The sequence below is a fragment of the Theropithecus gelada genome, chromosome 12 (assembly GCF_003255815.1).
Source record: "Theropithecus gelada isolate Dixy chromosome 12, Tgel_1.0, whole genome shotgun sequence".
Taxonomy (NCBI): domain Eukaryota; kingdom Metazoa; phylum Chordata; class Mammalia; order Primates; family Cercopithecidae; genus Theropithecus; species Theropithecus gelada.
Genome location: NC_037680.1, coordinates 54,742,391 through 54,755,141, shown reverse-complemented (window position 1 = coordinate 54,755,141; position 12,751 = coordinate 54,742,391). Strand labels below are relative to the sequence as shown.

At 37.2% G+C, this 12,751-nt stretch overlaps 1 protein-coding gene across 5 annotated transcripts in view; it reads right to left on the bottom strand.

Annotated features, from left to right (window-relative positions):
* OSBPL6 (oxysterol binding protein like 6) overlaps positions 1-12,751 on the bottom strand; it is a 211,985-nt gene that overhangs the window by 56,466 nt on the left and 142,768 nt on the right. For 4 of the 5 annotated variants that reach the window (XM_025404426.1, XM_025404428.1, XM_025404431.1 and 1 more), the window contains 5 exons: positions 11,687-11,800; positions 11,400-11,570; positions 7,972-8,104; positions 5,276-5,379; positions 4,601-4,693 (listed from right to left, as the gene is read on the bottom strand). In XM_025404426.1, coding sequence (XP_025260211.1) covers positions 4,601-4,693; positions 5,276-5,379; positions 7,972-8,104; positions 11,400-11,570; positions 11,687-11,800 — 615 coding nt within the window. The remainder of the gene's footprint in view (positions 1-4,600; positions 4,694-5,275; positions 5,380-7,971; positions 8,105-11,399; positions 11,571-11,686; positions 11,801-12,751) is intronic. The other variant, XM_025404429.1, reaches the window with a different exon arrangement.

Below are 12,751 nucleotides of genomic sequence, written 5' to 3'. Positions count from 1 at the left end.
GTTATATGAAGTCAAAAGGTATTCAATAAATGGTAGCAAGGAAAACTAAGTTCAGGAAAAACTGATTAAATAATGTAGGAAGGCTAAAATGAACAGGTTGTAATGAGAGCCTCCTAATGGCCAGACAGAATTTTTTTTTTTTTTTTAATTTCTTACTGGAAGAAAAAAAGTAAGGGAAGGGTATGAGGGTTCTTCAACTTCCTACTTAATCTCCTATTATACAGCTCACTATCTGGGACTCCACATCAGTAACAGTGCTGGGATTTTCAAGTCTAAGAATTTTCCAAGGAAGATGCCAGACCCCATAAGATCAGAAAAGAAAACTTAAGTTCCTCAGTGAGTGAGGACAATGCCTATAAAAATCAACTACGAAAACCTGAAAGCATAGTTTTCATTTAGTAATGCGCATCTATGTACAAACCAGTAGAAGAATCCTACAGCTTTCTTTCATTTTGTTTTTTTCCTCTTGGTGGATGGGATTAAGGGATGATGACATTTCCTTCTAATCATTCAACTTTGCCTCCATCTGACAGACTCTGACTCCTCAAGGTTGTGAGCAATATATTTTTTTTCTTTTTTGAGATAGGGTCTCATTCTGTTGCCCAGGCTGGAGTGCTGTGGCATGATCATGGCTCACCGCAGCCTTGAACTCCTGGCCTCAAGTGACCCTCCCACCTTGGCTTCCCAAAATGCTGGGATTACAGGCATGAGCCACCTTGCCTAGCCATGAGCAATAATTTCATTTCCAAATAATTAAGATATACTTTCTTAGAATCTCCTAACAGCCCAGATTGAAGAAACAGTAGGACTGCTTTAGTCTTTTTGGGATGTCAGAAAAATATTTTAAATTTTTCTATCTTTAAATCTTCAAAAAAGTTCCAAAATTACAATCTTATTTATTTTCCATCTTCATAAGTCTTCTGCATACATATATGTGTATGTTTGTCATACACACACACACACATACACACACATAATCTGTTTTCCACAAAAATATTTTCTAGACAAAATCCTTTTTCCTTAATGTAGTAAAAGGAGGAAGAACTTATTTTCAGCCTTCAGTGTAATTTGAGCATCTATGAGATGCAGGACAGCTACACAGGAGCAACATAAGATCATCTGTCTGCTACTATGTACTTTCTACTATTCCCCATTCCCTTCAACGTCCAGGGATCTAGTATTTAATTCATATTATCAGCAACACAGGAAATCTAACAGCTCTTTCTTTCAAAATATTTCCTTCTTGCCTTCCTCTTACTTCATTTAAAACACAGCTGAATTGTTACTGCAAAATGGTATTGAGATTTTTATTCGAACCAGAAAGTTCGAAGTTAAGGAGGCAAGAAGAAATCCTTTTTCTAAAAGGTAGTCTCCACAGAACCTTCTAGGACAAATGCTGACTTCATGAGTTACATAATAGGAATTTCTGAGGCCAACTACCCAATAGTTTCCAGTAGAAACAAGGCCATACTGGTCTAGAATTTAACCTTCTCATTTAAATCAATAGCACAATCTAACCTACACAAGAATAAGCAATCAAACATCCAGTATAACATGTTTTTCATTTTAACTTTCTTGTGGTCAATTTTTTTAATGACCTATTTTATAATTTTTTTCAAAATGACAACTACTATGGAATACTGAGTACAAAGTCCAGTAACACAACATCGATAACAACAACAGCAGCAACAATACCACAACCACCACCACTGGACAGTCTGGGCACCCTCCCAATGGCTGTTGTACTTAGTTACGAAGAAGACGGGGACGGAAAATGAACTCTCGCCACTTGAGAGCCTCTCATATTGGCTGAAACATCAGCGAAAGTGGTTCGAGTGGTGAGATGATCATTGACTCAAAACAAATGCTTGGACTCATTAGATAGAATTCCCATTATCAAAACATTTAAAACAGGAGGGGAAAAAGCTGGGTATAAGGAAGGAGAAAGTGGTGGGTATCTTTAATCCACTAGAGTAACATTAGATGCTATGCCTCTCTCTAGGCAAAATACTGAGTAGTAAAGATTTTCATGTTGGCATACTCATCCTAGATGAACTTATGATTCCGTAGCCAAGTGTGAATTTTGAAGGATCTTGGAGGAACTTCCCAGTAGTAGAGAACGAGTATCCTGAGGCTCCTGCAAGACCTGTTGGTTTGGGCAAGCAGAAAAGGTCCGCGGATAGGACCCAGTTCTGCTCTGTTCCCCTTAAAATACCTTTTGTTTTAGTCCAGGTGGAAGTGGAGTTTCTCTGGGAATGATTAACAGCTTACTGCCATTCCTAAGTTTATTTGTTTCTTCTTGGAATTGGAACTAAATCTCCCACTTCGAAAAGGCAGTTGTCTTTGAGTGTCTTTGAGGGATTAGATGATTTCAATTTCCCTCAAAAATAACTCAACTAGAATTACAAAGGCCATTTTATTATCCTTAGCAAAGTCACAAGTCATCAATAAAAATTTAAAAACAAATGAACCACCCAAAGATGTGGCAGGAGTATGAATGAGTATTTTCTAGCTTTTTGGACATTTTCTCCTGATGACTCAAAAAAATCTTCATAACTTTTCTGTCTATGTAAAACCACAGGCTGAGAGGCTAGGTGGTATAGTTCCAGTTGCATTCTGTGTCCTTCAGAAAAAAAAAAAAAATAGTGATTTGGGGTCTCCGGTGGAGCTCCTAGATGCAGCAAGGTAGCTGGGACATTGCACTACAACTCACTGGGAACCAACCTGTCCAAGACAACAGCTCTGAACAAGAATGTGGTCAATAGCATACACTATAGACACAAGATTAAAACAACATCTATTAACAAATGTATGTGTTCTTTCTTGTGATGCAGGCCTTCTTCAATTATTTTATTTAGGGGAATGATTCTTTTACTTATAAAAATGAGTCTTGTGGGCCGGGCGCGGTGGCTCAAGCCTGTAATCCCAGCACTTTGGGAGGCCGAGACGGGCGGATCACAAGGTCAGGAGATCGAGACCATCCTGGCTAACACGGTGAAACCCCGTCTCTACTAAAAAATACAAAAACCTAGCCGGGCGAGGTGGCGGGCGTCTGTAGTCCCAGCTACTCGGGAGGCTGAGGCAGGAGAATGGCGTGAACCCGGGAGGCGGAGCTTGCAGTGAGCTGAGATCCGGCCACTGCACTCCAGTCTGGGCGACAAAGCGAGACTCTGTCTCAACAAAAAAAATAAAATAAAATAAAAAAATAAATAAATAAATAAAAATGAGTCTTGTTCTTGGCTTTGACTCAGACACCACGCTTAAAACAAACAAACAAATAAAACTAGACACTCACAAGTTCAAAACCAATAAAACTGCCAAAAGCAATTTTAAGTAATTTTCTTGTGAAATCACTTGGCACATCTCTCCCTACAGTATTAATTTTATAAACAGAGGGGAAAACACACGGAAACGTACTGAGCAAATGAACACAAAAAGGTGTGTTCATTGAATGTAGACATTCTAAATAAAAAAAACATAGGTATTAGTGCTTATGAAAATTTATTTTCAAATATATCAGATTAGCAAGCAAAGCAACAGTTTGTTATTTACACAGTCAGAATTGTAATACAAAGAATGTTATTAATGAAGTCAAAATTAGAGAAGAATTATTTTGTTAATTATTCAGAAGGGACTGAAGAATTCCGAAAAGTACTTCTTTCTACCTTTGCATTAAAATATAAATTTATTTGTATAATAATTTTAAAGAGCCAAATCATAAAGTCTAATCTTGACTGCAGGACAAGGGCCATTTATAATATGCATTCAGGATGAGAATAATGGAAATTCTAGTTTAAAAATCTGAAAGTAATATGGTTTATGACATAATCTACCATATTTTGAATCACTGAAACACAACAATATAAAAGGATCTTACTTTAAAAATGTCACTCATTTCAAATATGTAATTTATTTCAAATAAATTTCAAGTACATTTATTACAAGCTCTTAAGAATTTAGTTCAGATTTTAAGGTGATTGTTGAAAGCCAAATAATATCTATTTTTGAAGGATCATAGAATTTTAGAGTTGAAAGAGAATTCAGAGCTTATTAAATAAACTCTATCACTTAGGAGCAAACGGAAGCTCAGGAAATTTAACAGAAATTTACAAAATTATACTGCCAGAAAATCACAGTGATTAGACTAGAATCTGGGTTTGTTGATTTCTAATCTATTGAACCTCCTACCCTTTTTCTTGATAGAAAAAATTTGGACAAGGCTGACACATAAATGCCTCTTTTAATATCTAGTATTTTTAAATGAGTGTTCATTATAACCCACTAGATTTTCAATCTAGATTTTTAAGATAACTTTTTGTTAAAATATATTTTAATGGTTCAAAGGCTATAATTGAGAATAAAATGCCATTTTGAACACATATTTTATAATTTCAACCTTTCTTTTAAATCCTTCCCACTTATGCCAGAGTGAGAAAAATACAGAGATTTCCCACTGTTTTAGACAATGTGAGAGTTTGAAAAGCTCCAGCTTTAAAACAGTTAAGTTACCCTTTCAATCTAACGTGCATTAACTGATGTATAAAGACTAGTACTTTAAAATTATGTAGAAACATGAATGAAGGAAAAGTAAAATCTGTACCTGCAGTTGTATTTTTGTATCTTTGCTGACACTTTTTGTTCTCCATCGTCTTGTGACCCGCTTGTCTTTCTTTGAAATATCTACACAGTTAGCCTACATTACACAAATAGTTAAAAGCAACAAGGTATTATTAAGTTCACACAGATGATACAGGTATAGACAAGAACACAGCAAGTTAGTAAAGGATCATTGTTAGAGCCTATAAGCAAACCAGCCAGGAGAGAAAGGCATATCAGATGCATAGTGGGCATTAAAAGCAGAGATAAGAACTTAATTATAAAATATATTTTTCTGATAAACAAAATAAATACAGGATTAGAAATCTCTAGCTTTGTTTTCTATATGAAAAGATAGTAATAATTCTGAGAGTATCTAAAGCATGTCTTCAAAGCTACCATTTCCAATAGAACACAAACACGGAAGAATAACTCAGATACTGAATTTATTTATTCTGGCTAGTGTATATTTAAATGTAAAACACTTTAAAATAATCATCTTAATTAACACGCTGCCACCGAGATTCAAAAAATATTAAAAATAACTCCAGAATATAAACAAATGTCTGTATTGTAGTTACCTATCTTTAAATATTACCTTATATATTCATAGAACAACCCAATAAAGATTATAAATTAATATCCTAAGTCCTTTTACCAGCAGCAGGAATATGTTTACCTGCATGTCAGTAAAGTTAGGTGCTGACTGAGTTCTCTGAAGTATTTCCAAATTTTGCAGGAGTTTGCTAAGTTCCACAAGGTTTGACTGGCAATGTGCGAGATCTAATAAGAAATCATAAATAAAAATATGTTAAAATTGGTTAGGGAGCAGTGGTGATGATTAAAAAAAAGGGTCAATGCAAATTATGGCAAATATGAGTAGGCAGATCCATGTTTATATGATGAAGACACTGGCAGGGGGAACAAAACACCCTTTGCTGGTATAGAACCAAAAACCATTAATTATATTTCAAAGCTCACTCTCGTAAGTTAACAGCTATTAGTGCAGAAACCATGAAACTCTCCGTCACACTGTATGTGATCCCTTTTCTGCTCTGATAGCTTTTGCCACATGGGCAGCACACTCAAGTGAACTTCAGCAGTCCTGTGGTTTCATTGTTAGGAGCTTGTCTACCTGCTCCTCTAACATGCTTTAGAAGGTGGTTACCTGGAATTTGGGTAGCGTAAAAATCAAGTTCAGAAAACTAGGATGGAATACAGAATCAGTTAAACATATTTTCTTTAATTTAGCTCGCTAACAATGTTGAAATGAATGACTTTAAAATTTCTTAGAGACATTATATTAACGAAATCAGATTTTCAAAGTACATTCGATGGTCCAGGAACATCATCATCACCTGGACATCAACTCATTCTGTCTGAATTAACATTTAGAATGAAGAAATGACTTTTAGTTTTTTTTTTTTTCCATTTTTTGGTGCATTTAGAAGAAGAGAATATTCAAAAATCTATATAATAAAATATCACTCTTAAAAAAAAAACTGACCTTTAATATGTGAAATTAAACACGGTCAAGAATATTGGGCTGGGTGTGGTGGCTCACGCCTGTAATCCCAGCACTTCGGGAGGCAGAGGCGGGCAGATAACCTGAGGTCAGGAGTTCAAGACCAGCCTGGCCAACATGGTGAAACCCTGTCTCCACGAAAATTAGCCAGACATGATGGTGGGTGCCTGTAATCCCAGCTACTCGGAAGGCTGAGGCAGAAGAATCTCTTGAACCAGGGAGGCGGAGGTTGCAGTGAGCCAAGATAGCACCATTGCACTCCAGCCTGTGCAACAGAGCAAGACTCCGTCTCAAAAAAAAAAAAAAAAAAAAAAAAAAAAAAAAAATTGAGTTACTTTTCTTATTTTTGTGGTCAGTTACTAAAATTTTCATTTCGAGCTTCCTATCTAGCAAATATTACATTCATACTCTCTAATAATTGTGATTATTCTATATAAATGGTGCTATATAAGCACAGAAATCTGGAATTGGGGCTGAAAACCATCAAAATTATATCCACCTTTTTTCTAACAGAATGAAAACAGAAGTTTGTGAATAGTTCAATTTAAGGCCAAGGACTCAAACTAAGTGTAAGGAGACATCAATTTAGATTTTTCAGTTGTAGTTTCCTTATCTGTCAGTGGTGATAGTAGTATTTAGCTCTCCTACCTGCTTACTGAGATGGTAGATGAGAAAGTTCTATGAAAGCCAGAAATGGTCTCTAAGGAATACTTATTGTGCGTGTCTCATCACCCTGCTACAGCCTTCACATGGACCATGCTACATCATTCTTTGTCACTTCCACTATTTACAATAAGAAAGAGAGGAAATCATACTTTCACATAAAGTCTGGGATGTGGGTATCTCAGAAAGCTGATAAAAACGACAAAAAATGCTGCATACTTTGAGTCCACATGCTGGTAGAATAAGAAAAAATTCTTTTGGTTGGAGCACTAACATAGATTACCAAATTTTAATTTTTTTAAGTGAGAACACAAAAAAGTGATCTAATATCTGCTTTTATTATAATTTTATAAGGAAAAATAATCTGAAAAAAAATAGGCCCAATATCATCTTAGGATCATCTAAAAAAATAAACTAATTGAGACTTATTAAACACTCTCTGCATTGCCCTTGTTTTTCTCAGTTTTGAAGGTCAAATGAAAACTCTCATAGAATGGAAATGGTCTGTACATCAAGTTTGAACCATTGTGCTCTGGTTAATTACGAGGGAGGTAAAGGTAAGCAGAGGTGAAGAGGCTCAGAGATGGCAATGTGAGGGAATCAGGTATTGGTTCAGAATATTGAATCACTGATCCATAGTGGAGCACACTAACAGGTAACTGTGGATATAAGATGCAGCATTTCACAACTTTGCCATTTATTGCCGAGTTGTCGGGAAACATACACCTGCTCCGTGCACAAGACAGAGCAGCAGAGAAGGCAGCTGTGGAAGTGACCTAGTGAGGAAGACAGAGCAGTGATTCTTGGGCTGTGGGCAGCATAGGCTCTCCTCGGGGGTTGCTCTTCTGTGTGACTGCCCCAGGTTCCAGAGCTAAAGAAGCCAGAAGGAACTGGTGAAGAGACAAGGAGAGAAGGCTGAAGTAGGTAGAAGTCAGGGAAAGGCAAGAACCAGATTCAACTGCTGTGAGGGTGCAGGAGAACTGGCAGGTAAGGAGCCCAAGTCACGGCAGAGAGAAGGAGCTGGTGCATAAAGATAAGAACAAGGAGGAGAAAAAGTAAGAGCAAGGAAAGGTCAAGGCGATCAAGGCAATCAGGGTAAAAGATGTAGCACTCATAATTCACTGCTTTAGGTTTGGTTTCTTGTTTGGTTTTGGCTTACTCTCAGGCCACACAGGGAAAGAACTAACCTTCCGCACACCTGTCCATCTCTTCCGAGTCCTGTAACCAGGCTGCCACTTTACTCTGGCCAGTCGTGCAGGTTGCAGGGAGGCTATTGCTGCATGGTAAAGGGGACTGCCATGGAAAGCTGTTTGGTTGCATCTACGGCAAACAAAGATGAATTGTATGGTTATGAAACAGTACATTTCAATGATTAAAAAAATACAAGTATCCTCAAGCCGTATTAACAAAGAAAGGAAGAAAATGCACAGTCAAAACATGGAAGAAGCTTCTTGGCTTAATGTGGTTTGCGCTTAGTGAGGGCGACATTCCTAAACAACAACCTCTCATTAAGTTGCCATCTCCATCATTCAGTGAAGGACAACATTTAAGTGTGTTGTATCTCATAGTCACAAGGACCTGCCAACTCAAATTCCCAGTAATTTTTAATCACTCAGTAAGTTGTATGTGCAGTGTCCTTACGGCAGTACTCTCAACTCATGATTTAAGTCTTTCCTTTCCAAAAGGTTTCTGCACCCTTATGACCACTCAGGGTCTCCTCAACCACATGTGATTCCTAAATACATTATCCACCAGTAAGCAACCTTGCAATGCCTTGAATTCATATTGAAAATTATTTATAAAAAGACAGTCTTGGCAAGTTATTATCCAGAGCTTTCCATTGAAGTTATTATCTATAGACTTTTCATTAAGAAGATTTTATGTGAAATAAGTGAAAACTGTATTAAGTATAGAGATACTAAGATGACTGCAGGAAACAGTGAAAAAAAAGAAACTTATTTCTTAAAAAACTGAAATAATTTTAAAACTTTATAGTTGACTTTAATATTCAACTACAACTGAATTGTGTCTCTTCTAAATCATTACAAAGTGAATGCCGCACATTCTTAGCAAACCCAGGCTTATTTATTCCCCACAGAGGGCCACAAACCAATTAACATTCAGGAGGCTCATAATTTGATATGTAGAAGGCAGGCAAAGTGATAAAAAGCTCTTTTTACTCTTTATTGCATTTTGATAAATGTAATGGAAATCTTTCACTGAGTAGATCTTAGAGGTATGTCATTAACCAGAGTAACAGATCTGTTTTGAAAACCAGAGCTGAAGAAGTTTCTTATTTCAAGGCAAATAGTGGGGAGGATTTGATTTTAGTCTTCCATTCTCAGATATTACCCAAGTTATTTAATAAATAAGGGATGAAAATAACATATTTTCATCAATAAATTTAATAAATATTTTAATAAATTTAATACATAGGAGATAAAAATAATATACTTTCATCAATACTCTGTGCCAATGATGTAGGCAGAAGCTGGATGAACTAAAGAATAAAAAATTTGTATTTTTTAAAGATCTATTTGGAATACAATTCTCATTTAACGTGGACTAAATCTAGGATTTAGTTCTCTGGTGAGAACACAGGAGGCCAGAGAAACTCGGCACTATCTTGGGCATCTGTAAGTTCCCAACCTTCCTGATGCGCTGACCAGATGGTTCGCTCCCTTTCTTATTTCAGAACTGGTTGGTATTAGGGTTAATCCAATACCCTATTCCTAGAAAAAAGATAATTAAACAGTCCTTGGCAAGGCTGCAACCAGAATGGAATAATGTGAGGTTGAAGGCCAGGTGTGTAATCTGGCCTCTAATCCCAGCACTTTGGGAGGCCGAGGTGGGCAGATCACTTGAGGTCAGGAGTTTGAGACCAGCATGGCCAACATGGCGAAATCCTGTCTCTACTAAAAATGAGCTGGGTGTGGTGGTAGGTGCCTGTAATCCCAGCTTACTCAGAAGGCTGAGGCAGGTTAATCGATTGAACTCAGGAGGAGGAGGTTGAGGAGGCTGCAGTGAGCCAAAGCACACCACTGCACTCCAGCCTGGGTGACAGAGTGAGACTTTGTCTCAAATAAATAAATAAATAAATAAATAAATAAATACAAATAAAACACAGAAAAAAAAATAAATAATGTAAGGTTTGAGATAATTTTAACATAGTTAATAGGATCTAATGAAAATTGCCATTAAAATAACAAAAACTGAATATAGTAATGTTTCATTTAATCTGATTTGGTTAGTATTGCAGTTACTCTATGAGGTTTTCCAGTGGTTTGCAAAGGAAACTTGGACCTATGTATGACATACATTCCTGTGTAAGCAAATAAAGAAAAGCAGAATCTTCACTGGAACGTTCTTGAACACAACGTACTGTGGCAGCCAGCTTCCTCACCCTCTCTGCCCTCAATTTCAAGTGCCAAGTGTAAAGCTGGCGCACCCCTGCGCAGTGCAGTGGGGCTAGGTTTCAGGAAACTTAATCATTGAATCAAAGGCAGGAACAGCTGTTTTCATGTCTGTTGACTTAACCTTGATTTTTTTTAACAAACAACATCTCTTGCTTTTCATCAACACAGAAGTGAACTCTTATTTCAGCCCAGAGAACAAGGTCAGTCTCCCTTAGTCTGGCACCTGGTAAAAATAGAAAGGGCACTGATTTTGGAAACAGACGTGGACTTGGATCCTGGCTCAGCTGTTTAATGGCTATGTCACTTCTGGACAAATTTTTTCCTGTCTCTGAACTTTGGTTATTTGAAAGATTAGAGAAGAATGAGTGCCAAATGCTTAACACAGTGCCTGATCACTTAAGTAGGCTACTACTTATACTACTGTCACATTTTTGAGCTCACATGCAATTACTTCATGGGGAAATTTCATAGCTTCTCATGTATGTATTATAGGTCAAGACACAAAAGCAAGTTTCATTTTCAAGATTTTGAGGTCTTCTTATTACCATCTGGGAAGACATCTGATTTCTGAATGTTGATTAAATAAATGTTAACTTACTTCCTAGTATTCCTACAAAGCCACATAAAGTTAGAAGGTAGTCCATTCATAAAATGGAAAAGTAACTGCTAATTCTCTTGGTGATCCACATTTCGGCCTAATTTATACTTGCAATTAACTTTCATGCCAAATGTCACTGCTGTCTTCTGAGTGTTAGTTTACAAAGCAAACCTCCTCTTTCTGGTTTTCCCAAATGAGACTCAGTTACGCATTTGCATAATTTTCTTTTTTATTTTATTATTTTATTTTTTTTGAGATGCAGTCTTGCTGTATTGCCCAGGCTGTTCACTAGTGGCACAATCATGGCTCACTGCAACCTCCGCCTCCCAGGTTCAAGCAATTTTCGTGCCTCAGCCTACTGAGTAGTTGGGATTACAGGTGTGCACCATCACATCACATCTGACTAATTTTTGTGTTTTTAGTAGAGATGGGGTTTTCACCATGTTGCCCAGGCTGGTCTCGAACTCCTGGCCATCAGGTGATCCGCCCGCCTTGGCCTCCCAAAGTGCTGGGATTACAGGCGTAAGCCACCGTGCCTGGCCAAAATTTGCATAATTTTCTAAGCAATTTTCAGGCTGGTTTTTATAGAACAAAATCGTACCTTTCCATCTACTACAGAAACATTAGCAGCTGGTGAGGATTCAGCTGTGGAAGTTGAAGGAAATATGTGAAAACTAGCATCTCTTGGTGATCTCACAATTTCATTCTGACGATACAACCGATGATGTCGCAGTTTGGATACCCATGCATCAAACCAGTCTTGAGATTTCACCTAAGACAATGAACAAGTGGAGAAAGTAATTGTAAAATCACTCTCCTGTCTACCACTGGTGTAGGCAAATGGTTTCCCCTGATAATGGCAGAGAAACTGTTGAAAAGTGATTTCACCTTCAAATGATAGATGTGCTCTTCTGTGTCAAGGTCTATTCTTCGAGCTTTCTTTTTAATTGACATGACTGACAGTCCGACATCTATGCTCCCGTGGACCTTTCCTTTTTGAATCTGAAATCAAAAGACTAGTAAATAGGCTGAAAGGATATATAATTTGATATTTCTGTACTGGATTTAAGTGAACTCAAGGTAATCTTTAACTTATCTATGGAAAGTGGAATACTACATATAACTCCTTAACAAACAAAATAGTTAAGGTTCTATGGATTAGGTTCTAGGATAGTTGATGTTGAAGTGACTTCACACCAATTTTTATAAATAAGACTATTCATCTTATTCCTGTCTTGGCATAGAATGTAATGCTAATTCTTCATAATTCTAGATTGCCCAGCTTATATTCTCCCATCTTTAGTGGTCCTAAAATAACTGCGGTCAATCTTTGACCTATAACACAGAACATCCCTGAGTAATCAGCTGGCAGACAGCTGCTGAGGCAGAACGGGGCAGCTGGGACCAGAAAGCAGGGAGCAGCCGACTCTTCCTTCTGGCTGCTCCTCTGATCAAGGACATGGCTGATTCAATGGCAGAGATGGGGACAAAACTGAAACCTGAGACTTCTGTTACTTCCCCACACCACAATGATGAAGGAAGGAATTTTCCAGTGTTACATGCAAACTACTCCTTTGTATACTAAATAAAAACAATTTGGAATAATTTTTGTGAATTGGGATCTCCAAGATAAAAAGACATATGACCTAGAAATAAGATTTGTAAGATAGTTTTTAAAAGGACATTGACAAGAACAAAGCAGCACACATAAAGCAGAGTTTATTGGGAGATGCAGAAAAAAAGCCCATTTGGGTTTTCTCTCCATGTGACAGAAGGTGATTTTACTCATGTGTCACTTTTAAGGTTTAAGCTTCTGTTTTTAATAACACACATCAAAATAGTTAAATCTTCATGCACTAGGTTGAAACACTTTAGAACATGGAGGTTTGGGAGCTTGTGAAATCTTACAGGCCCAGACATGCACAAAGCTGGTAACTATGGCACAAGGCTTGT